General features: G+C 36.4%; 1 protein-coding gene across 2 annotated transcripts in view; it reads left to right on the forward strand.

The window, feature by feature from the left end:
• LOC145984359 (uncharacterized) overlaps positions 1 to 27,973 on the forward strand; it is a 41,730-nt gene that overhangs the window by 4,037 nt on the left and 9,720 nt on the right. The window contains exons 2-9 of one of the 2 annotated variants that reach the window (XM_083118014.1): positions 1,548 to 1,687; positions 4,037 to 4,166; positions 7,436 to 7,573; positions 10,958 to 11,167; positions 20,373 to 20,486; positions 23,154 to 23,456; positions 25,374 to 25,525; positions 27,813 to 27,952. In XM_083118014.1, coding sequence (XP_082974140.1) covers positions 1,548 to 1,687; positions 4,037 to 4,166; positions 7,436 to 7,573; positions 10,958 to 11,167; positions 20,373 to 20,486; positions 23,154 to 23,456; positions 25,374 to 25,525; positions 27,813 to 27,952 — 1,327 coding nt within the window. Of the gene's footprint in view, positions 1 to 1,547; positions 1,688 to 4,036; positions 4,167 to 7,435; positions 7,574 to 10,957; positions 11,168 to 20,372; positions 20,487 to 23,153; positions 23,457 to 25,373; positions 25,526 to 27,812; positions 27,953 to 27,973 lie in introns of those variants that run through there. The other variant, XM_083118016.1, reaches the window with a different exon arrangement.

Genomic DNA, 27,973 nt, shown 5'->3' on the forward strand with positions numbered 1-27,973 from the left:
ATTTTTGCCACTGCTTGAAATTCTATTTTTAGACAATGCTGGGTAATCCCTGTTGCCACTTCTGCTTAAAAAAACAAAGGTTTCCTTCAGCGCACTTCGAAATTCCATTCTCACAACGCAGATTCAACAACCAGTCTTCCCCCTCCCCCACCCCTGCTTGCGCCCACACGGTAAACTTTCATTTTGACATCGGATACTGATAAACAAGCTTCCTTCGAATGCACTTAGCAGGAGGGAGTGAAAAAGCATTGCTTTAGAACAACAAAGCCAGTCTTCCTTTGTCAGCAAAAAATTGACCTTGAAAAGAGATGTCCCTTTTCCCCGCCTTTCCCCCTCCATTTTCATGAAGACAAAAAAAAATGCAAAAAACCATTTCTGTTAAATACATATGTTAGGAACAATATAATAAAAAATTGAAATTCTAGTCAAAAATAGAAAAGTTATAACGTAAAAACTACGACCTTGAGACAGCATCTCCATCGAGACGCTTGGTCCCCCGAGGGTTACTTTTGGGTATCTCGTTCGAGACACTTGAGCAGCAAAAGGTTAAACATGCAGTAAAAGAGCAAAAGGATATAAGTTTATCAAAGTAATTTCTGAAAGATTCACATAACCACAGCTTGAAATTATTAACTATAAATACAAGTTTTACTTATTTGTGGTTTAAAAGTTTTTTTTCTAAAACCGATGTTTTGAATCCATTGCTGTGTTCTTCTCGGGGTTATCCAATATGAACCAGCAAGATATATCTGTAGAGCAAAGCCAGTGCTGCTGGTGGTAGGCAGTGATGTGTGTTGCTAAAGCAAGGATAACAAATGAAGCTTGTTTTTTTACCATTTTAACAATTTTCATGTTGTTTTTTTACCTTTTTTATGTGATCTGATTGGATAACCCTGAAGAAGAATGCAGCAACAGATTTGAAACACACATAAGTAAAACCTGTATTTTTATTTCATGATAGAAAGTTTCTCCAGTGACATAACTTTCTATCCCCTCAATGGCTGGAAGTGACAAGTGCAGAGTGAAATGGCCACCCAACTGACTATTAGATTTGGCACACACAGGAGATGTACTATGTAGAATTTCAGCAAAAAAGTGTTAAAGCAATGGTACGATATGCCAGAGACCAGAGTTCAAGACCTTGTCGATCCTGCATTTTTTTTGCTGAAATTGTACATATTACATCTCCTTTGTGTGCCAAATCTTAATGAATTTACATCTCTGTGCTGGGAAGAACCAGGCAACGTCAACATCTTCAGTGTTTCAAAGGCAACAGATCCGATTGTGGTAGCACTGGCAGAGATGATTCCAAACAGGTAAAACAGTGACAGTGAAAAATCAGGTAAAGCCCATCTGGCTCGGTAGCTCAGTTGGTATAGCAATGGCACTGTATGCCAGAGACCCAGGTTCAAGTCCTCGTCCAGCTTGCATTTTCTTTGCTGAAATTCTACATGACTGTAACTTGCATTCACTGTGTGTGTACAATTTTATGAATACTGCACCTTTCATCAAAACTAATTGTTTCTATTTATATCACTTTTTTATAGCTTCCACAAGTTGGTCAGTTTCTGAACTTGACACAAAATATTTTGAATTTGAAACCACTGTCACAGTTTGAGATCGAGCGAATGTTACTTATGCCAGAAGCGTCTAGAGCAATGGCAGCTGTTATGACAGCCCTTCTCTGGTGAGTTCATTTTTCTATGTTTGTTTGTTTGTGTGTATGTGTGTGTGTGTGTGTTTGTGCGTATGCATGCGTGCATGCACGCGTGCATGCACATGAAAGTTTTATTGTTATTAATGACCATCAGTGTAATCACTATTTTAAACTGAAAACATAAGCATTGCGTATACTTGCAAAAAAGAAAAATATTTCATTTATCTTCTAGCACTAGATAGAGATCTTAAAAATCTATAGGGTCATTCCATATCAAATCGTGGAACATCTGCCACCACCCATTCCAATTTGTTTTTTCAGATCCTCAAAAATACATTTGAAATTTCAATTTATTTCAGAGTTACAGAATTTTGAAAATTTCCTATTTTTGGAAATTGAGTTGTTTTTCATTGTTTATATCTGCTTCTAATGAGAAGTGTCTGTTTTAATTTGCAGAGCTGCATATACTATGCCAGGGTAAAAAAATCCAAAATTCCAAAAATGAACAAATTTTATGAAAATTATGTGAGTACATTCATGGAGTTTGATCATTCTTTTTCTTTTGAAGGATAAATAAATTCTAGCAACAAGTCTTGCTCCCAGCTCTAGGATTGATATTAGGGTGGGTTGAAAATGGAATTAATTTTTGCCATATTTTCTGTACTATTTCCAGAATTTTATGTAAAACACACATTATTTGTTGCCAGAATGAGAATCAGATGTGATTTTCCATGAAGCTTCTCTGGGCCACATGTCACATGAAAAATTGTGAATTTTCAGCATATTCTTTTTTTTTTCATTCTATTCTGCGCATTCTAAATCTCAAAAGAATAATATACATCTAAATTAAAAAAAACACATGTTCTTTTTTGAAGGCATAACCCATTGCAGTCACATAATTATATAATTCCATTAAAGAAGTGATTGAATATTTCAAGTTTTTCATTTGTTGTTTGATATCAGATTGGGCAGAATGTTGGTTTTTGATACTGGTTAAAATTTCATATCACTCCACTCATAAAACATATACATATATGCAAAAACTTTGGCATAACTTGGGGCCTGATTTTGAATCAGCAGAATTGAACTTTTGTCTTAACTATAGGAGGGCAAAATCATAATGTTTCCATCCTATAAATTAGGGATGGGACCGATTAATCGGTACTCTATCGGTATCGGCCGATATAGGCATATTGGTATATCAGTGAAATTACAGTAGGGATGGGACCGATTAATCGGTACTCTATCGGTATTGGCCGATATAGGCATATCGGTGTATCGGTAAAATTAACGATTATTTTACCGATCCGATATATCGATAAATATCTGATAGTTTAGCGCAAAATTCTGCCATTTATGTTGTAATTTTTATGGATAATCTCCACGCCCTACTTTTTTAAAAAGTAAATGTCTAAATACGCAATTTCTCTTGCACTGCAGTCACTTTGAAACACACATTTTTTAAGGAGGTCAATGAACCTTTCAGGTTCTTCTAGGACCATTTCTAATTTTATATCGGATCGGTAGAATATCGGGTATCGGTAAATTTTATATCGGTACTTTATCGGTATGGGCCAAAATTTCATATCGTCCCATCCCTAAATTACAGATTATTTTATCGATCCGATATATCGATAAATATCTGATAATTTAGTGGAAAATCTGCCATTTTGTTGTAATTTTTATGGATAATCTCAATGCCCTAATTTCTAAAAAAGTAAATGTCTAAATATGCAATTTCTTTTTCACTGAAGTTGCCTCAAAACACACATTTATTAAGGAGGTCAATGAACCTCTCAGGTTCTTTAAGGACCATTTCTAATTTTATATCGGATCGGTTATCGGTATGTAAATTTTATATTGTTACTTTATCGGTATCGGCAAAAATTTCATATCGGCCATCCCTACTATAAATATAGCATCCAGGATGCTTAATAACTGTTACAATTTCAAAATCGCAAATACAATTACTCTTTTACCTTGCTCCTCATTTCCTAGGAGGTCAACAGAAGTGCCTCTAATTTGTCAATTATGATAAACCTAAAATGTTTATGGAGGAAGTACCCCCCTCCACCTGCCCAGTTATGCCTATATGCAAAAGTATAAATGAAATAGGAAACGGCAAACAGATAAAGAGTAAAAGTAAACATTTCACTGTATACTTGATCCTTGGTTAGTGGATTGGAATCTTCACTTACCAGCTGACGTAATGCCATGAAATATTGTGTCTGGTGAGTTCTGTATTTCCTTTCTCTACTTACATATTAGTCCATCGTTTTTGACACACATGTATGTATGTTCTTAAATTCTGTGCAGGAACAAGATTTCCTTTTTGTAGAAATGAGCCAAACCAATACCAAAAATAACTATTTGTTTCAGTTCTTCCAAGGTCCGACAAAATTTGCAGAATGTGCCACCTATGCCGTACAAAATCTGGATGAAGAGGTTGTCTCGGAGAGTGAACCAATGGTACAGCACATTGAATAGACTGAACCGAAATTATTGTAAGGTATTTTAGTAGTATAGTGTAATTTTACTGCTAACATATTTCAAAAACCTTAAATACAAATCTAGGCTGTTTGGTCAAAAAATGCAATCCTACTGCAGTCAGTCATTTGTGCTTATAGTTTTAGTAATAGCAAACATTACACGCATGATGTAGATGTTGGATCATCACTGTTTAGAATCTTTACACATGCCCAATATATAATTTGTAACTATATCCTGTAACATTTGTGACTGTGTTTGTAGATGCATTTTGAGTCAACTGAGTATGTGAAATGGCAAACTTAAACTCTGTACTTTAAAATAAAATAATATACAGTTTATTTGAATTGAATTAGAATTTTTGGATACAGTGCAATCACACAGACACTCTTTATATTGTTAATATATTTGCATGTGCATGTATGTGAGAGGTGGTAATATGTAAGGTGAAAAAAAAACAACTTCTGCTTATATCCTTGAATTTTTGAAAAGTTTGCCTTGAAAACCGGGAATTATACTTGAATTTTATTGTGGTCCTAGAGTGACCTCCCTGAATATAGTATATTTCTGCTATATTAATTTAAAATAATTATTTTTTGTTTGGTAAACTACAATCACTACTGTTTGTGCTTTTATTGTATAAGAATGAAAGTTTTATGATCTTATGCGGAAAACATATTAAAAATTACATGAAAACCACTGTACCTGTGTTGCTAGTTTCATTTGGTTTGAACCTATTAATTTCAAAGGACCACTGTCTTCATTATCTGAGGTGTCTTGGATGCACACTGTACTTGTGTCCTAGACACATCAGGTAATGAAGGCAGTGGACCTTTGAAATTAATAGGTTGAAATGGAATATAACAATGCTGCCAGACCACGTCTAATAATGCCGGTTCATTGGTTGGGAAAAATGGGAGAAAAGCTGAAAATTTCCTAACCAAAGAAACTGTAGGGATAAAAACATGGTCCTCCCTTAAAGTAATATATATATATACATTTTTTCTCCTGCAACTTTCAACTTAAGCAGCACAAGTAATGTGGTTTTCATGCAATAAGGATGAAACTGAGAGTACATGCACATCAAGGTACGTGTAAAGTATGCAAGGTAAATAATTTCTTAAATGAATTGGAATAGATTATGTGGAATTATTGTTCATTAAACAGTGAGTATTCCAGGCAGACTCTGGTAGTTTTCAATCTTGGCAAATGTAACATTTGCAAATTTACATTGTATAAATCATATATTACCATCTTTCTTTATAATTTTGTGCTTGTAGGTTAGTCAATCAAGTTGGATTTATTTAGCATCGATATTTAAAGAATAAGTTAAATGGCTGGTATCAGCTGATACCAATTCATTGGCATTGATGTTGGCCAAAGTGGGAGGTCATTATGACCCCTCCTGCCATGTTACACTTTGACAGAGTCTAATTGTCTTTTACATTATGCAAAATGAATGCCTTTATTAAATTCTAAGAAGTCAGTCTCTCCAGGTTTGAACCCTGGATAAGGCATGGGTTTGTTCCATTATTCGTTTCATCAGTTCATCATTCATCCTCATTGTTGCAACTAACTTCAATATAGGAAAGTGATGTGAAATAACTAAAATGGAAAAGAAGAAAGATAGCTGTTTTAATATTCCACTTTCCAATTTTCTAACTTAACCAAATATTTTAAAACACAACTCTGGTTTATTGTTATATAATTTCATTTTAATACTCTGAACAACTTTCAATAGTTAAAATGTTGAAGCATTGATTCAGTATTGATAGTGATGGAAATAAATAAGAGTATTTGCATTATTATTGTTCAAAGTGATATCACTTCAGTTCTACCAAGAACCAATGTCATGGTAATACATAGTAATGAATGAGTATAGTGTGGCCACTGCAATATCAAGGTAGATATTCATATTTTTCTGTTAAGGAATATTCTGAATCTGTTGATCCTCAGTTAAGAATACAGTGTGGACCTTATGGTGACAGTGTTGCCATACGATGCTCAGTGGAAGAAGGTTCCACCATGCATTGAATGCCTGCTGTAGCACACACCGAAACAAAAGTTAGTAATCCATTGCTACTGTTTAATACAAGAGCAAAAATCCAACAAGTAGTCCATGATGCTAAGAGAAACTAATTGAAGGGGTCTGGTGTAAAACATGCTAAGTGACATTTTGGTCATTTTTGAGTTACAAAGTAAAATGTGCCATCCTTCAATTTTAGAGTGAAATTGCCATGTAATACAATTTGCATTGGACTCGGTGAAGCCTTCTGAAATTGGTAAACACAACACAAAAACAATTTATCTACAGTATAGCTTCTAATAACCTTTTTTCTTAATGAACTCAGAAATGACCGAAATTTCACCCAAGCCCTTCAATTGTAAAATCAATTAAGAGGAACTACTCAAACAAACATAAAGACTTGTCTGCTTAGAATACTACTGTACTAACTTCTCATTCCAAAGGAGCAAAACCGTTCATTGCCTCATCATGACTTCAAGAACCACTGAAAACAAGAAAGCAGTTGCAATAAACCACTCCACACCTTTCTCTTCCCAATATGTGTTTCCCGCAAGTGGCAACAGCCAGCATGTTATTTTGAGCTTTCCAAGTCACAGAAAACACAAGAAATGACTACATTGTAAGATGATCTGGAGTGTAAGAGAAGATAATCGATAGATTTCGTATAACCCGTGGTAAAACAGCCCAGGCCTACCTACAGACTGCTGGCCTCGCTCGCACCTGATCACTCATTCACCCAAGGTGGGAGATCATTCAACCAGTTACAGGGTGACGTGTGGTCAGCACGATGAACCCCCAGTAATTGTAGTAGGTTTCTATGACCGGGTTATGCTACTCATTCATAGCTCCCCAATTTTTCATGATAGTGGGCAACCACCGGTCCCATACACTGATCGAAATCTCAGGAGAAAAGTTGTTACATTTTCCCCAGGAGAGACAAACCTCCATACGTCCCATAGCCAGAGCCCAAAGCACATGGCCACAGTGCGGGACAATAGATTTCCTATACTTTGTGCATATTCAATATTTTCTCCAAACGTTTACCACTTTCCTTTCTGCCAAGGACAGTCTTATTTGGGTGTGATGATCCCAAAAGTAAAAGCCTATAAGGCCCTGTACTGACGTCTTAGGATGGAATTTTGTATATTGTATCATAGTGTGTAAGGGACTGATGATTGAAACGTTACTTGTATTTGATTTGCCCTTTAATTTCTCTTTGTTTTCATGTTTCAGTGTTTCTCTTATTTTTTTCTTATTTTTTTCAGGCGTTCGACAAGATTGGTGTTGAATCAGAATTTTGGTTAGTGATGGGAGAACAAAACCCTCTGAAACACAACGGCTTCCTTCAGTTGAGCTATCGGCAACGAGTATGCCTAGTGAAGGCACTATGTGACAATTTCTTTGTAAGTATATATATATTTTTTTAATTTTTTGAGAATCGTAATATTAGACTCAAGTCATTGCTAGAGGCATAGATATTTTTGATGGAAACATGAAATAACACACTCTTATGCTAATTTTTCATGTTTTTGAAAGATGTAAGGTGAATTTTCCTAACATGTTTTGTCGTGAATAATGCAAAATGAACTGCAAATGTGAAATAAACTTGTAAACACAATATTTGAAGGTTATATACAATGCAACACTTTCTGCAGTCCAAATTATCCTGTGAGTTATGCAAATCATGATAAATTTATTAATTCTGCTGTAACGATTTGAGAACAAAAATGGACTCTTTACACAGGAATAAACTTAATACTTTGATAACTACATAAATGTGCTATTGGAAGAGAAATGTTTATTTTGTGTAATAAGTGGTGTTTAAATCAAAGTTAGGGTTTTATTTACCATTTTAACACTGATATGCCATTTTATATACAGTCAACTCTCGATTCTACGACCCCGGGTATAACGACCCTCTCGAAGTAACGACCCTTTTCCCGGGAACCGTGAAAAATTTAGGAAAAAGTTGAAAAATTTGAGAAAAAAGTTAAAAAATTGAAGGAAATCGGCCGAGAAATGCGTTTTTTTTTCCACTCATTCCCTTCACAACCGCTCACAATTCGGTCTGATCTAAAAATAGACACCACTACATCATTTTGAGTGATATCCAATAGCACTTGACCTCTGCCCTCCCCTCCCTCAAGTGCACCAATGTTACCCCGCACCCGACGGCCGCTACCAAACGTGTCAGGCTTGTTTTGCCACTCTTGCTCTTGAATACGCGAGAAGAGAAGATCGAATGTGCTTCGATGTTATTTTAAATCGACCTTGGCTTGTTTCCTTGTCCTAAGAGCTCCTGAAAACTCGCCGGGGGGGGGGGGGAGGGGAGTAGACCGAAATGACCGCTGGACTTGCAGTCTTTGACAATGTGTATGGCACATTTCATCGATAAATACACCAGCTTGAGAGATAAGATCGCAGCAAGGTTCCAAAATACAGACGTGTGGCACCTGGAAGTCTGGTGGTCCGTCTGTCCAGCTCAGACCTAGAGTTCAGAAGGTTCCCGTGAGTGAGCAACTCTTGGCCTTGTAGCCGACAACTTCCGGTAACCGCTTTCATTCAAAACGTGTTCCTTTTTCCCTGTAACACTTCATAAAAAAGCGAAACTGTTAGAGATAATCAAAACCACATAGGCCAACTAAAGATCGTCAACCCGCTTAATGCGTTGTCATCCAGGTTTCAATGAAAGTTTACTTCGATCTTACGTGCATCATAATCCCACTTCATACGTTTTCCTAATTGTGTCGATGTCGTAATATTTGCCAAAAAATTGTTCCGTTGGCTGACTGACTTCTCCCTCTTTCCCTGTCAGCAAACGGGGGGGGGGGGGGGGCGATGCCGATTGTTTCAGCCACGATTTTCTTGCTCGTGTGTTCACAGGGGCTGATTACAGGCGAGGGTCTGAAATTTGACGTCTGAAATGGGGCAACCAGTTCTGGATATATTCTTGAAAACAAACAAAAATCAAAGAACAAGTAAAAAAAAGTGCCCCCTTCCTTTCCCTAGCGCATTCTCCGCCACTGGTGTTCACGGCAATGTTGATAATTGCAGAATTCAGGTCGTATTTTTTTTTATGCTGTTGTCTGCATAGGAAATATTGCCCGTATTATTGTCTGTTGCATGGTAAAACGTAAAGCAAGGGCCATTTCTTTCTTCTTTACACTGCTGTTAAAAGTTCCGTCTTATTTTTCTCTTCCGCCACCTGTTGCTCCAACTTCCAGCCGGTCTCCTTGTTTTTACGCTGCACCTGGCGCCAGTGTTTTGTCTAGCGTCTGCAAAGCTCTGGCTTGCTGATAACAGCAATGACTCATCCAGCGCGAAGGGAAAAGTTATTGTTTTGAATCTTGCAAAGCTGTTTTGATTTGACGATAACGAAATTCGATCTCCAGAAAGGAAAACAAGAGTTAAAACAACTTCATGTTCTGCACCTTCTGTTCTGATAAGCAAAACTAAATTTAATTCGCATCAGCCTTTTCTTCAGACCCATTCGTGAAAAAAAAAAAAAGTGTTCAATGTAGGACTGTTCGCTGAGACCGATTAAAAAGACATTATTCAAGGGGAAAACTTTTGGAGGAATGGGTGTTTGACATCGAGAATAGTCCTAAATCCAACATTAAATCGTCGAGTCGATTAACGTAAGAGTAAATAACGATCTACCATTTTGATATGTGAAAATTCGCAGTTTCATAAAGCTTGTTTTAAGTTCATTTTATGCTGATGGGCTAATCGGGACTAAATATACAGTTTAAAGTGACGTTCAATTCCAAACCCGAATGATTATCGACTGCGAAGCAGTTTAATGACGTGTCCTAAAATACGCACTGGGTGAAAACATCTCAAATTGCGTGTTTCCCTTTTCACGCTGAATTACAATGCAAGTCAAGGAAGGAGTTTGGACTGCTTCCTTGAATGGGGGAGGGGGGTGAATGAAGTTGGTTGAAGCAAAGAAAACGTGACCTTTTTTTACGATGTATTTTACACTGCCGAACCAGAACAAAATTTACAGCCCCGCCTTTTTTTTTTTTTTTTTGCCTAGAAAGGTTGTGTTGTTTCTCCCGAAAGATCTAATCTTACCAGTTAATCTTGTAACAGACAATGTTCCAGTAGACCCGTATAAAATCAAACATTCATTCTGCCAGATATCTCGCGACTTTTGCTGGCGCCAGTCTGACTGGTGTCAAGATTCTTCGAGTTTCGCTTGCAATAAGTGAGATATTGTTTTCCTTTCCATAGGTCTCAGTGCAAACGGGTTTCTCATGAACTAGAATTTCCTGGGAGAGCAACGACGTTGCACAATTGAAAGAAAGTAACATTATTTTAAATCCTTTTTTATGAAAACGTTTTCATGTTCTGTTTTACTTCTCACAACACGCGTCATGTGCATAACAGGTTGTATAACTACCAGGATACATGGTGTTACCATCTCCTAGGCATCTTTATGTCCGTTTGAGCACCGTTCAAGCTGAAAATTGGTCCAAATTCCAATAACGACCCCTTCGAAACAACGACCCTTTTCCCGGGAACTGTGAAAGGTCGTTGTATCGAGAGTTGACTGTACCACTTTTGATCAAAAAATGTGCCTAGGTTTTTTTCACCAAAACCTTGATCTTTTATTCACCATAAATATATGTCTCTAGTCATTGACATTAACTTGTTGATTGATACTGTAATTTCCTAAGATAATTTTTCTTGCCCATTACATGTAGTAAAAGAACCAAAAGAGAATCTGTGAGAAGAAACTCGCTAGGAATATTGTTTCTTATACTACTTCACTGTCTTTGCAGTGCAGAAATTTGACAAAAGTCGCAGAGGGCATGTCATCTTGTCCGTCAAGTCAGTTGCGAGAAAAAGTTTTAGGCAAAGACAGGAACGGAAATGTGTATTTTCATTTGCCAAGATGTGAGAAGAATGAACTTAGGATATATCGAAAGTCTGCAGAGGAGGATTTGTGTGTGGAAAAATTGGAGACCACAAAAATCAAAGGAAGTTGCAAGGTAAGTTACATAGAAAATCAGGCAGTATCCTATTTCCTATTCTGTTTATGTAACTTGCCGTATTTACACATGTATAATGTGCAACCTGGTTCTTGATACGGAAATTCAAGACACAAGTTATATCCTGTACATAATGCAGTGCAGTACAATCCAGTTTCAAGAAGTGGCTTTCTTAGTTGTAGGTTGTAAAGCTGTTGCTGTGCCGATCAAAAGTGAATGACATGAATGAGTCACCAACTCATGCTACCCTTCCCTCTTTCTCCACTGTGTTTATCATCTGAATGCTATCTCTTCTGTAACCATCTTGCTTATTCTGTAGTAGAAGAAGAGATTACGTTATGGATTTGCAGCAGTCAGGAAGTAGTTTTCTATTATTTCTCACCTGGCAAATACCACTGATAAGCATCCCTTGTGACAGGAGGTACATGCTCAAATTCTCCAAGAATGGTGCAGTTTTCCACGATGCCACAAAACACACTGACACAAAGTGAAAAATCATGGGAAACTGCCATTTCACTTGTATAGTGTTTTTTAAAAAATATTGTGTACTAAGGAAATCCAACCTGGTAATTTGTATATGCACCTTTTGATATATATATGTCTTAAACGCAGTGACATAGTGAAAACATTCATGATTTCATGTTGCCTGTCCAAATTATTCCATGCATAATGTGCACCATAGTTTTTGGGAGCAAACATTTTGGAAAAAAGTGTGCATTTTAAATACAGTATCTTCACTTATCTGCAGCATGGGCTTGAGCACCATTTTAAAATTTTCCATGCCACTCTACATCTGAAAAATTGGTACTAGTACAAGTGAGAAAATGTTGATTCTTTAGAAACTTTCAGCTAGAATGTGATAGAGGGTGATGTGTCTTAAGTGCTCATTGCATGGTTTAAATTTTGAAAAGGGTGACACACACAAAATGCAATTGGTGCACATGTTCCTATGTCACATAAGTACATGCATGCATGCATATTTTGTTTTCGAAAAGTGAAATAGCACACTGCAAAGTTTATTTTTCATTTTTCTGAAAGATGCAAGGTGCATTTTCTTACTGTGGTTTGTCACGAAATTATGGGAACTATACTGTAAAATGCAAAACAAACTTGAACACAAAATTTAGAGTTTGTTTACCATTGTGACACTTTTTGAAGTTTGAATTATCCTGTTAGTTATGCAAATCACAGAAAATTCATTAATTATGCTGTAAATATTTGAGCAGCAAAAATTGAATTCTTGATGCAGGAATAAACTTAATACTCTGACAACTATACAAGGTGAGTTTTTTAGCATGACACAACGAAATATCTCAAAGTACGCATCTGATCAAAAAAAAGTTCTGATTGAAATTTGTTCGTCTCGAAGGTGCTCATCCAATGATGCCAAACTACACCCCACCTCCTGGGGGTGGGGTGAGGGGCAACTTTCAAATCTCAAATGGGAACCCCCATTTTTTATTGCAAATTCGGATTCTCCAGACAAAAATACGTAGGTTTTGTCTGAAACTTTTTTTGGGATTTTTTCGCAAAGATGAAATATTGCGGAAATGGTAAAAAATGCACTTTTAATTGCAAAATGACGTGAGGCATGTTGAATTTTTATAAGAAATTGCATTTAGCATAATCCAGGAACAATGACGTGGATGTAGCAGTATTTTGTTCCCGTCGGGGTGCTTTTGTAAGGTTAATCCTGTTGCCTCTCACCATCGTGGTGCTTATTTTAGGTGAATCCCCTCGCCTCTCACCATTGGGGTGCTTGTTTGTAATAATCATTTTACAATAAGTGCTCGAAAATGTCACCACCCACTTCAATACACTGATTTATCTGCACTTAGAATGATTGGACACAACTGAAAAGCATCCCCGGTATAATCTTTCGACATGCATTGGTGATTCGCTCAATCATGTTCTCACGCATTGTTGGCAGTTCATGATAAACTTCACTCTTCACGTAGCCCCACAAACAAAAGTCAAGCGAAGTAAGATCTGGCAATCTTGCAGGCCAAGACACTGGACCACCTCTTCTGATCCACCGATGGTTGTACACGCGATCTAATACTTCCCGTGCTGCAACGGAATAATGTGCTGGACAACCATCATGTTGCAACCACATTGTTTGTCGCACGTCTAAGGGAAGGTCTGCAACCAATACTGGAAGTTCGTTCTGCAAGAATTTCGATATTTCTCACCATTTAAGTTCCCATCAATAAAATATGGACCAGTAAGTTTATTGTCAATGATTCCACACCAAACATTTACATTCTAAGGGTGCTGATGTTCAACTTTTTGTAACCAATGCGGGTTTTCGCCACTCTAATAATGCATGTTGTGTCGATTAATCGTACCGTGGTTTGTAAAAGTTGACTCGTCAGAGAACAAAACTCGAGTAAAGAAATTTGGGTCTCCTTGTGTTTGATGAAGCACCCATCGACAGAATGTCACTCGGTTCTGAAAATCATCGCCATGAAGTTCTTGATGCAACAAAACATGAAATGGATGATATTTTCTATGCTTCAGTATTGGGCACACAGTAGTCTGCGAAATTCCCAATTCACGACTTATTTGTCAAGTACTAACATGGGGGTTATGAGCCACTGCAGCTAATACCGCAATTTCATTATTTTCTCCAGCAATTGTTCTTCGGCGATTCCTTTTTTTTTGGTTGTACAGTTTCCTAGGTGCAGAACTGTTGAACAACTCTGCGAAAAGAAGCGTGCGATCGCACTCGGTCTGGAAAACGTTGAGCATAAAGAATCACAGCATCATTAATATTCCTGCCACTTTCTCCATAAATGTACACCATTTCAATTTTCTCTTGCACCATTATAGCCTATATTATGACCACTAATGGAGTCAAGGAAGAAAAACACTACTTCCATCCTCTTCTTCAGGCTTCGTGGCAGATTATGCCGTGTCTGTTTGACTAGGAAACAAGGTCAAATGGTCTTTAGGAGGAAACATGCTCGGCAATCTGTTCAAAACGTTGTTAACCACTTATAAAACTGTAAAATGTTGAAGATTTCAAAGCTCCGTAAAAACCTTTTACCATGTGAAAATAAACAATCTCACTTCCGCAGAATGGATCGTCGAGTTGTCTTCACAGCTAATGTTGTGCTGCTGATGTGCTGCTGATGTGCTGCCGATGGCTGGCCCCGCCCACTTGCTTCCTCCCTCCCCTCCTTTTCCCCGCTACTCCTGAATTGTTATGTCATCCCTCCACCTTGGAACTCCTCTATCATCATGAACGCTCGTGTCATTTCTTTCGTTACATTAAAGCCTATTTGTTTTTATCTTCTTCCATTTTGTTTAACATATTTCCCCATCTTTCCTCTACATTCCCTTTCTTCAACGTTTTACAGTTTTATAATTGGTTAACCTCGATTTTAACAGATTGCCGAGCATGTCTCAGGACCGCATGTTTTATCTTACAAACAATTACACCTTGTTTCCTGGTCAAACAGACACGGCATAATCTGCCATGAAGCCTGACGAAGAGGACAGTGTATTTCTCGAGAATTGCGCAAAATCTTACTTTTTGCAAATTACAGCGCCATCTTCTATCACAAATCCAACAAAAAGTTTCACGTATTTTTGTCTGGAGAATCTGAATCTGCAATAAAAAATGGGGGTTCCCATTTGAGATTTTAAAGTTTCCCCTCGCCCCACCCCCAGGAGGTGGGGTGGGGGGTGGAGTTTGGCATCATTGGATGAGCCCCTTCGAGAGGAACAAATTTCATTCAGAACTTTTTTTTGATCAGATGCATACTTTTCGAGATATTTCGTTGTGTCAAGCTAAAAAACTCACCCGGTATAACTGTGTTATTAGCAGGGTAAAGTTCATTTTGTGTAATAAGTATAAGGTAATGTTTTTCATGCATATAGCATAACCCTGGAACATTTTGAAGGTAATGTGATCAGCACCATGCTCCTGCCAGCTTTATCCCCCAGGGTTGACCCCAGGTACCCACCCATTGATTTGAGGCTAGGTGAGCCCCAGAGCTGCTTATGTGGGAACAAGGCTGGAAAAATTGTGACCTTAGATCAGATCAAACTCCCTACAGACTAGACCACCATGAATGGCTCTGTGTAATAAGTATAGTTTTTTAAAAACAAATTTAGGGTTATATTCCCCATTTTAACACCAAAATGACATTTTATATACAGTGCTTTTGATCCCGAAATTTACCCAGATTTTGTACCAAAAGCTTGATAATTTATTCACCATAAATATGTGATTCTACACATAAGCCATGAGATATGAAAAGTTTGAGCTAAAATGAACATACAGTGTTCACATTGTGTGTAATTTTGGTGACTGCTGTCACCATCCACTTTGAGAATGTAACGGCCCCGTGTGTCTTCGGTTTAGATCTTCTCTTCTCCACTAGATTCAGTGCTGTTGCTTTGGTCTACTTGATTTCTGTATTTACTCGTGTATAATGTGCACCCTGGTTTTTGATGGGGTAAAGCAACAAACATTATATCTCCTATGTAATGCACAGTACAATTCAGGTTTAAGAAATTGTTTTCTTAGTTGGAAGACATGAAGCTGTTGCTATGCCGATGAAGATCTTGTGTATACAATAGGGATGGGATTGATTAATCGGTACTCTATCGGTATCAGCCGATATAGGTTTATCGGTTTATCAGTAAAATTATCGATTATTTTACAGAAAAGTAAATGTCTAAATATGCAATTTCATTTTCACTGCAGTCACCTTGAAACACACACTTATTAATTAGGTCATTGAACTTTTCAGGTTCTTCAAGGACCATTTCTAATTTTATATCAGATCAGTAGAATATCGGTTATCGGTAAATTTTATATTGGTACTTTATCGGTATCGGCCAAAATTTCATATCTGCCCATCCCTAGTATACAATGAGTCACCAACTGATGCCACCTCTCCCTCTCCCTCCACTGTGTTTAATATCCCAAGGCTTTCACTTCTGCAACCACCTTGTAAATTCTGTAGTATAAGAAAGTTAGAGCAATATTATGCTATGAATTTCCAGCACTCGAGAAGTTATTTTTTATTAATTCTTGCCTGACAGGATGTGCATGCTCGAATTCTGCTAGAATGGCATGGTGTCGCAAAACGTTCCATTACAAAGTGAAAAATCATGGGAATGGGCATTTCACTTACATAGTTTTTTTTTTTTTTTTTAAAAAAATATTATTACTAAAGAAACCCATATTTGTATTTGCACCTGTTGATATACACATGCTTTACCTGGTGACCTAGTGAAAACATGCATGGTTTTAATGTTGGCTGCCTGAATTATTTCATGCAAAATATGCACCACACTTTTTGGGGGCAACATTTGTGGATAAAAGTATGCATTATGTACGAGTAAATACTGTAGCCTGCTTTTGACAGGTATCATGTTTGTAAGATGCAGCAGTATGTGATGGAAGACTTGCTTATGGTCAATGTAGGTGCTTTGTAGCATCTTTGTAGGTTTTTGTGTTCAGTGAGTTGGTTGCATATTTGGAGATGACCTTTATGGGCAGTGCTCGTAAAATTTTCTTCAAAGATAGGCGCCAACTCTGAAAATCAGGTGCCAGGGAACCACCTACTAGCAATTGTGCATACTACAGATTGTTTCAAAAGTCACGCAACCCAAACTTTGAAAATGTATATCATGAAAACATAAGAGATATTTACACCTGGTTTTCTGCACTAAACTGATCATGTAGGATCACTGGGTTAATAAATTTATTTTAGCATTTATCCAAATAAAAGCAACTACATTATTTGAAAGGAAAACATTGTTAATTTGAAGAGAACATCTGAGAATTTATTTTCAACAATAAATACCAACTCTTAACAATTTGTGGGATCATTTGTTGGTGTTTGACTTGTCGTAAAACCATTGTTTTGTGAGGTACAGCAGAAGCAAGGTATTTTTCTTTGAAAACGTCTTGCACCTGAGTGTAAGAATAAGTAGTAAAATACTGTTCAGCAAAGCACACACGCTGCTCCAATGTATAAGCAATGCTGAATCAATTAAAAAAACAGGCACAGTAGCAGTGAAAGTGAGCGAAGAGAATTCAGGATAACCAGGGCCAGTCTAGAATTCTCTCAAGAGTTCAATTTCGGCACAAAATCTTGATTTATGATTTTTCATGTAAATGTATGGCCAATACTTATGCACATGTTGCTTGCGTGTTTTGACAATATTTCTATCTGCTTCTGTTGCCATCTATGGATATATGTCCCAAAAATGTCACTTTTTCACTCAAACCATAAAACCGTCAGTCAAAAATCCATCAAATATTGCTCATGACAAATATTGGTCGTAAATGATAGATTGACATCATCAGACCCTTCGATAATTTTGTAAATATTTTTCTCACTCAAAAGTTCATTTCTGGAAAAATTTTAACCCTGCCTTCCACCAGTTATTAATTTATCTTATTTTTTGTATGGCGTAAACTGATAATTTTATGCAATGAGAAATATCTCAATGAATGAGGCTTCATAATGCAGAAAACCTGGTGTAAATATATCTTACGGTTTTCGTGATATACATTTTCAAAATTTGGGTTGTGCAACTTTTGAAACATTCTGTATAAGAAGCTGAGCATCTTGGTATTCAAAACATCGCTAAATCATTTGAGAAAGCAAGAAATGTGGGACAGAGAGTACAAAATTTACTGACTCAATGGAATGTTCACAACCTTGATAAAACAAAAAATTGCTAACTTATGCTGTACTGCAATTTGAACTTATAATCTTCAAAATTTCGTACATATTACAGCAAAAGATCGCAGTCGCCAGGTTGAAATTTTTAGTCGCCATGGCGACCTGGTGACCGGGATTTTTCGAGCCCTGTTTATGGGGTTATGTTGTGGTCACAGGTGGTTGGCTTAGTCACTCTCTTTTAACAGACAGGTCACTTTATCTCTGTTTGCTTTTACTTAACCCATCATCTGTACACACATATTTTTGTTACATGGTTTGTACACCTGAGCCAGGCAGACCCTCTCATTATATTCCATCTTCAGATTGTCACAAATTAATATAAAATGTGGGAAACATGCTAGAATACTTTTGAAATTACAACAAATTTAATGCTTAAGATGTACAAATTACATTTTATTAGGAATGGGACACAGGCACATTTGTGTATTGGTTAAATTACCGATTATTTTACTGATGTGATATATCTATAAATATTAGGGATGGGACTGATTAATCGGTACTCTATTGGTATCGGCCGATATAGGCATATCGATGTATTGGTTTATCGTTAAAATTACAGATTATTTTACCGATCCGATATATCGATAAATATCTTATAATTTAGTGCAAAATTCTGCCATTTTGTTGTAATTTTTGTGGATAATCACCATGCCCTACTTTTTAAATTAGTAAATGCCTAAATATGTAACTTCTTTTGCATTGCAGTCATCTGGAAACAGACATTTATTAATTATTTCGTCCAGCGACGAGATTAAGAATTATTAACTGGCATACCTGGTAGCAGGCATGCATGCCACTATACCCCCTATACCCCCTGGACTCAACCTAGCCAAACAGTACTCCTTTCCTCTCCTCTCTGAAACTACCCACCCACCTTACAGTAAACACTGGTTAAAGTACTTTTTGTTCTCTATCAACTGTTTCTGGCAACACTGACCGTAGAGATGCTATGGTCAGTATTCTGTGCCTCTACTCTATGTGATGCCGATCTATCTTTCTTCTATGTTGAAAATGCGACATATATCGCGAAATATAGAACTATTTCTCTTCCTGAAGTAAGTGTTTACTGTCTCCTTCATCATTTGTATTTATCAGGCATGCACGCCACTATACCCCCCAGACTCAACCTAGCCAACCAATAACCCTTATACCTTCTGTCAAAAAAGTACCGGGAATTTGTAATTTAAAAGGCCCGCGCAAATGATTTTTTGAAAATCTTTTTTTCCGTAAGTTGGTAGCTCTGTACGTAATTACTATGCCAAACATGGGCGTGATCTGTCAACCAGTTTGTTTACAGCAGCAGGTTGAATCAGTCCACTTCAGTAGCGCATCATGATTTTTACAATGAACGAAATTATTGAACAAAGAGTGTGTGTGCTGACATGCTAAAAATGTTAGAAACGAATTATGGTGAATTAGTTTTATCAAAAACACGGGCTTACGAGTGGTACAAAGCGTTCAAGGAGGGCCGAGAGATCGTCGAAGACATGCCTCATTCTGGACAACCTTCGACCTCTTCAACCAATGAAAACATCAAAAAAGTGAATTAAATTGTGCTCAATAATTGCCATTCAAGCTTAAGAGAGAGAGCTACTGACCTTAACATCTCTCACGAGTCTGTTCGTTCGATTTTGGTGCATATTTTGGGCATGAGACGCGTCGCCGCACGGCTTGTTCCAAAAGAGCTGAATTTTCTTCAAAAACAGTACCGTGAGCAGGTTTCTTTAGACATGCTGGATTGTGCCAATTCTGATCCCACATTCATGGAATGCATCATAACTGCTGATGAGACATGGGTCTACGAGTTTGACATGCAAACAAGTCAACAGTCATCAGGATGGAGGACAAAAGACGAGCCGAAACCGAAAAAACCACGTCAACGTTGCTCAAAAGTCAAGGTGATGCTCATTGTTTTCTTTGATATTCGTGGTTTGGTGCATCATGAATTCGTTTCAGAGGGACAGACTGTCAATAAAGAATACTATTTGGCCATATTGAAGTGTTTGCGTGAGAAAATCCATCAGAAACGGCCAGATTTGTGGAAGATCAATTCGTGGATTTTACACGACGATAATGCGCCATCGCATAGAGCGACAGTTGTGATCGAATTTAAGGCCAAAAACACAATAAATACCATCGAACAACCACCATATTCACCAGATCTGGCCCCATGTGACTTCTTTATGTTTCCAAAAGTAAAGTTGCCACTCCGGGGTACCCGTTTTGACACTATTGAAGCCATAAAGCAAAATTCGTGGAAGGAGCTGAAGGTCATACCGGAAAGCGCCTATGAAAAGTGTTTCCAAGACTGGAAAAAACGCTGGCATATGTGTGTTGCATCAAATGGGGCCTACTTTGAAGGCGACAAAATAAATAGTGATGAATAAATTAAAATTGTGTGTTTTATTTAACAATTCCCGGTACTTTTTTGATAGAATACATACATATATATATATATATATATGTATATATATAATTATATTTCATTTCAGGTGCAACAACAAAAAAGAAAAATACCAAAAAAGTTCAAGGAGATAGAACCACCAGTGAAGATGACACGATCTCGAGTCAGATTACTAGATGTATTATCAGAAAGGAATGTTGTGGTAAGTAAATTCCTTAAATGTATAATTTATTTCAGATTCTTTTGCTGTGACTTACTTTGTAACCTGTGTTTTGTAAATATAATCATTAATGTATATGTGTATTTATTGTCCAGTCACTGACACTTCTGTTTGACAATGATATTACATATATTCAATATTTTATATTTGCTCAGATAGGCTCTTAACTGTTCTGGCCCTAATAAAAGTTTTGGTTTGAAACGAATTTAAGTTTTGGTTGTTACTTTGTCTTTGAAGGGTTCAAGGAAAGAACAATTACAGTCCACTTTTTACCATTTTGAAATGGAACCATGGCTTCAGCAGTGGCATAGTAGTAATGCTGTTGCCTTGTAACCAAGGGGTCTTGGGTTCGATGTCCAGTGAAGGCACATTGTACAATGGTTCAGATCTTAGTTTAAACTGCCCTGAAATTCGTTTCTGGTGTCGAACCTATGCAGACCACTCTTCGAGTGCATGTTATCCCCATCCCCAAATTATGAGGGGGGAAAAAAGGAAACTATACGCTTACTTAGAAAATCTGAATTTTTAGGTAATTTTGGGTAAAGCTTTCTCAGCCAGATGCAAACATCTGCATTGTTGTGAGGTGCTAACTTCTGCATTTTTGTGTGTAAGTGAAGGTCACTGACACCCAACTCTGCAGGTGCTGGAGTGGCATTATACCCTTAGTAAATATTGCTTGCACTTACTAACTGAATCTATTACAAGTGCCACAAGACACATTTACAAAACTTGCAAGATTATATTGCAAAAGAAATTTCATTTTCAAATGCAATATTTACACAAGAAAATGTATTTTCAATAAACAGTAAGTTCATTGTGAACATTTTTTTTCTCTCAATTTTCATTATTGTAAAATAGGGATGGGCCAGATTAATCAGTACTCTATCAGTATCGGCCGATATAGGCATATCGGTTGATCAGTAAAATCACAGATTATTTTACCAATCTGATGTCTCTAAATATTGTATTTTTTAGTGCAAAATTCTGCCATGTTGTTGTAATTTTAATGGCTAATCTCCATGCCCTACTTTTTAAAAATGTAAATGTCTATGACAAGACGTGAGTGAGTTACTAAATTATTTCCGCGAAACTTACTTGTAAATGTTCTATTAATTTTGGTGGCCTCTGCCACCATACACTTGGGAACTGGATGCTTCACTGTTGGGTTGAGTTCCGGTTCATGTTGTTTCCTCGCTTACCGCTAGGGTCACTGGTGTAACCAGTTTGTGTGCTGCATGTGATAGGTTTGAGTTGTTGCAATAGCGGAGCCAAGCATGATGTGCCTGACCCCTGTCAATATTCAGATCATGTGGAAAGTGCATAATACAGTGCACACACTGATTGACACAAACATAAAAGAGAGACACACAATTTTGCACTTTCCACACGATCTGAATATCGACAGTGGTCAGGCACATCATGTTTGGCTCCCACTATTGCAACAACTCAAATCTATCACACACAGCAGACGAACTGGCTACACCAGCACCCCTAACGGTAAGCGAGGAAAAAACAGGAACCAGAAGTCAACCCAACAGTGAAGCATAAAGTTCCCAAGTGGATGGTGGCAGTGGCCACCAAAATTAATAGAACATTTACAAGTATGTTTTGTAGAAATAATTTAGTAACTCACTCACGTCGTCTTATTATCGACTGAGTTTTTATTCCCCCTAACATGAAATGTAAATGTATAAATATGCAACTTCTTTTGCACTGCAGTCACCTGGAAACAAACATTTATTAAGGGGGTAAATGAACAGTTTCTTCAAGGACCATTTGGAATTTTACATAGAATCAGTAGAATATTGGTTATCGGTAAATTTTATGTCGATACTTTATCAGTATTGACCAAACTTTCATGCCGGCCCATCCCTATTATAAAACATATTAGCAAGAAGCAGTTGTTGAAAAGCAATATCCCATTCATGTACTGGGTGTTTCATAAATAATTGAAGGGTTATAAACAGATTGTGCATGTATGTTTTGTTAAGCTGAGAGTTCATATCCCTGCTGCTAGGTGACACTCAAATCACCCATATCAATCGCAGTGTTACGTGCGATGTTTTGGTCCTCAAGATCACAAACCTTACTCCGTGTGACTTCTTTTTGTGGGGTTTAATCAAAGACAGGGTATTCGTCTCACCAATGCCACGTGATATCGCAGTCCTAAGGGAGCATATCATTGAAGTGATAGACACTATCAACAGACCCATGTTTATGCGAATCGTGTCGATGTGTGCCGTATCACCTGTGGTGCTGTGCACATATTGAACATTTGTAGGTGTAAAAAAACATGAGTTCCTCGTTTGTTCTGGACTGGTTTCATTAACATAAGTTTACTTTACTTGAAATAAATTTTTGTAACCACTCAATTATTTATGAAACACCTGGTATCGTGTTTCAAATAACACTGCATAATTTAGGGTGGAGGGGGAGGATGTCATACCATTGTGTGTATATTTGTATAAATGAACAAAAAATACAGAAGTGAAATATCTGTAGTTTTCTAGAAATGACATGTTAATTGCTTCCATGTGATGCTGGTTTCATTTGAAGCCAGCCATCCGCTAAAGGTCACTTACTATTTTCTCATATAAATACAAGTTTTGTACGTAATTGTTTTCTAAAATATTTTTGTTATATATACAGGCTAATGTGAAACCTTCAGCGGAAAGTTCTGACAGCGAGCAGAATCCCAGTTTAGTTGAAAGTTGTTCTACCCGGTTGCGCTCAAAGACGCATCTCAAGTTAAGGAAGCTAGATTCTGAAAAGCAAGAAACTGAAGGTTTGCCATTGAAGAGAGTGAAAGTAGAACCTGGAGAGGAGAAGTCATTCAAAGACGACCAGCGTGCACCTAACAATACAAGTTTCGAACTAGTTGCAGTTAGTTTAGATGACTTGAGAACGTTAGTTGTCATGTTTAGTGAAGGAGATGCAGATAAACAATCGTGGGTAAATATCATGCACCTCTTTCATGTTCATAGTATGAAACTACTGGAACGTTACGTTTTAATTGTGGTATTAGTTATTGGTATCAGACAATGTAACATATTGTTTTATTAGTGTCTATGTAAGTAGCTCATCAACAGTGGTGCCAACTTATATGGGCCTGTGTGGCTTTGAATCCACCCAATAATTTGCCTTAATATATTTTATTTAGAAATAAAGTCCTCGCTCTTAAGAAGAACAAAATATTTCACAATTTGTTACATTTGCAGTATGATACTTTTCAGTGTCCTGTATTATTTATACTATCCATGCTCACATCATTTTTAAGGAATTAAGGGAGGATAAGGGATATAACCAGAATGAGGATCAATAGGCACTAGAAACACTCAAAGTGGGCAGGCAAAAGAAAACAAAATAATATGAAATAGGCACTAAAAGTGATGAACATTGACACATTTTTCATAATTTTTTTTAGAATTAGGCAGGCATTCAAAAAGCAGTTTTCTTTGAAACAGGCACTTATGAGTGAAATAGGCAAAAACACCTACCACAAAATTGCCTGAAACTGTTTTTAAAAAGTAAAAGCCTAACTTTTCTGGCCAAGAAACAGAAATGGATTTACGGTAAATCCTCAGGCTACTTATAACAAATGTTATTGCATAAAATTGTAAAACAAATCTTGGACTTCAGCCCACCCAGTGTTTTTCAAAAGTTGGCATCACTGCTCATAGACTTAATATTTAGATTTGCATAATTTCATTAATTTCTGTTACTGAAGAAAGTTTAAAATGACTTTAGGAATAGTAAGGGGAACACACTTGATCTGATTCTCACAAATAAACAGGGAATGGCAATAGCTTGAAACACAATTCCTCTCATATAGGAAGACACAATTAATTATATTGCTTTATATTGCTATATTAATGAAATAACACAAATTTTGCATAAAATGCAAATTGTGGAGGAACTCTTGATTTTTCATTTTCCAGCATGATACATTCGATCTTAATGGTCCCAACATAGCTAAATGTTATAAAATTATCCTTGATTTTATATTTTCGTAGGATTTTTTGTTTTTTTCCACTTTAAAAACTGAAAATAGTGGTTACACTATATTTAGGGTGCAGTGAAAGAGAAGCAACAAGCGAGAAAAATAATGTACTGTGTAGTTGCAGATTCTTGGTTAGTATATGCTAAAGAACTGTGTCTTCCTGGCTGCTGCTGGCATGGCAACTATACCACTTGCTTTCAGGCTTTGTCTTGATTCTAGATACCTGTTAATAATTGTTTGAGAAATAAGTGCAACAAGCAAACAACATTCAGGGTTATAGCTGAAGTCAATCAAGTTATTTTATGGCATGCTGATGATCATATTTGTTATTACTAGGGGCATGCATATTTTGTTTTTGATGAAAACACGAAATGTGAAATAACACATTCTAATATTAATTTTTCATGTTTTTGAAAGCTGTGAGGTGTATTTTGCTACCATGGTTTGTCACGAAATTATGATGAATGAACTGCGAAATAAACTCTCTAACATGAAATTTGTGGTTTGTTTACCTTTACATGAATTATCCTGTGGGTTAAGCAAATCACAGAAAATTGTTTAATTCTGCTGTAAATATTTGAGAAGCAAAAATTGACCCCTTTAAACAAGAATAAATTTAATAACCTGATAACTATACAAATGTGATATTAGAAGTGAAATGTCAATTCTGGGCAATAAATATAGTTTCTAAATCAAATTTAGATTTTTATTTACAATTTTAACATGGAAATACCATTTTATATACTGCTTTTCATCACGAAATGTGCCCAGTTTTTTGTACCAAAATCTTGATCTTTTCATTCACCATAAATATTAGTAATTATATTTTGTTTTGGATAAAATACTGAAATGTCACTTTTTAATCACAGCGCTGCACAGTAGAGGAAAAGTGTGAGCGGGTACTTGCTCGGAATCTAAAAGGACTGTTAGTCTCTCTGGCTCCACATGAGCAAAGTTTTCGTGCCAGGTGTCGTAAATTAAGAAACAGAATGTACACAGAATGGCATCAGTTCCAGAGTAGGTAAGTTCCTTGCTGGTTGTGATTTTATTACAGTTTGCATGAATAGTTCCAATAATCATAGTTTCAGTCCATTTTTTTCTTGCAAGGTAGGAATGTGATGGATTAATCAGTACTCTATCCGGTATAGGCCAATAAAGGCATATTATTGTATCAGAAATATTACAGATTATTTTACCGATTCGATATATATATATATCTCTCTCTCTCATTATTTAGTGCAAAATTCTACCATTTTGTTATAATTTTTATGGATAATCTCCATGTCCTACTTTAAAGAAAAAAGTAAATGTCTAAATATGCAACTTCTTTTGCATTGCAGTCATCTGGAAACAGTTATTTGGGAGATCAAAGAACCATTCAGGTTTTTCAAGGATCCTAAGAATTTTATATCGGATCGGTAGAATATCGGTTGTGACTATTGGTAAATTTTGTCAGTACTTAATCGGTATTGACCAAAATTTTATATCAGCTCATTTATGATTTAAACCTGATCAGTAAATTTTGGCTCTAATTTGAAAGACACAATATTTCAACAGATATGTGCTACACAAACATGCTATTGTTTTCAACCCTGGTCATTATGATTGGGCACATTGGGCAACATTTTTGTAGACTCTGCAAGACACTTGGGATTCTGGAAATGTATTGGTTGGTGTAGGTGAATAAATTCCAACATATCTATAGACCTAATAAACATGGTAATGTCTCTCATTTTTTTCTCAATATTTTGTTCTTTGGTTTTGTGGATTTCAGTATGCATTTAATTGTTTTCATAAATAATAAACTAACTCTTTCCAAGCATATACCGTATTTACGCATGTATAATGCACACCCTAGTTTTTGATGGGGAAAAGCAACAAACAATTATATCTCATACATATTACACAATACAAGTCAGGTTCAAGAAATGGCTTTCTTAGTTGTAGGTCATAAAGCTGTTGCTATGTGAACCGAGAGGAGAATATTTTCTTGTGTATATAATAGTCACCAACCCACGCACTTCCTCCACTTCTCTCCATGTAATTGTTAATAGGAAAGATATCCAACATGGTAATTTGTATTTGCACCTGTTGAATTATTCCGTGCATAGTACGCACTCCAGTTTTTTGGCAGCAAAAATTTTGGAAAAAAGTATGCATTATACATAAATAAATAAGGTATATACACAATGGACTCTATCTAATTTGGAAACAAAGATTATGCAAGAAAAGTCGAATTATCTCACTACATTATTAAAGAAAACAAAACTTCTGTAAATTTAAAGTTTTCTGTTAAGTCAGCATCTTCCAGAAAAAGCAGGTAACCACAAGCATCTTGGTATGTTGTTCCAACGTGTTTTATCTGCTTGTGCTATCTTGTTTTACTTGTTATTGATCTGTAAACGATGAAAAATCAAGCTTTCCTGCAGACTGATGCAAGGGCCATCTAAATTATAATTATGGTTGAGCTGATTCCAGTGCCGATGTATTAGTAATGGCTGATACTAGTGATATCAGCATCGAAAAGTATCGGTTGGATTTTATTTACCAATACCATGGAAATTTGAAATTCCGTATTGTTTTAAATAAAATTTAATATCTCAGAAAGTACAAATAATAGTTTCCAATCCTACCTTGTTTTGTTCAGTAGAGATTAGCCTATAAGCCCATGTGTGGAAAAAGTGCTTCTACTTTCTGAAGTGGTAGAAGAAGAAGAAAGGAATAGAAAACTTTTGTAATGAAATTTCAAATTCAGCTAGCCCCCATGGAGGCAAGGTGGCAACAGTTTTGTTATTGTTACTTTCTGAGCAAAATGTTTTCCAAATTAAAGGACCATGCCTGCTGTACACCCAAATCTTACAAGAAAGAGGCAATCTTTAAAAGAAATATTTATATATACATGTGTATATATATATATCTGAAACTAATAACAATATTGTAATTATTCATACTTTGTTTTGTTCAATACAGATTAGTTTACAAGCCTGTTGTTGAAATAGAAAAACTTTTTTTATTTTCCTTCAAAATTTCAACTTTGGATCAGCTCAGTCCTAATTTATACTGAACAAACTGTATGGTTCATGACTACCATCATTAGTTTCCAAGATAGAAATATTTTACGTAATTTGAAATTTTGCACTGAAAACAACCTCAACATTGTACCATGCAATACAGATATGTTTCTAAGGTTTTAAAGACTCTCACAAGGAAAGTGTGAACATGTGGTAATTGTTGAATATTTCACTACATTTACCATGTCTCCAAACATGAATAACTATTTTCTTGCATTAAAATTACATAATTTTTAGATCCCCGACAGAGGATGATGAAGCAGAAAAGTTTTGGAATCTGCAAGCATCAGTTCGAAAAGGGTATAAAGAGGAGTATTTTTTTGAAGACAATAAGGTGGAAGGTTCTGCAATGAATGGGAGTGAGGACAATGAAACAGGTAATCTATTTTGTTTGCTTT

The sequence above is a fragment of the Lepisma saccharinum genome, chromosome 2, assembly GCF_977018435.1.
Source record: "Lepisma saccharinum chromosome 2, izLepSacc3.1, whole genome shotgun sequence".
In the NCBI taxonomy this organism is placed as follows: domain Eukaryota; kingdom Metazoa; phylum Arthropoda; class Insecta; order Zygentoma; family Lepismatidae; genus Lepisma; species Lepisma saccharinum.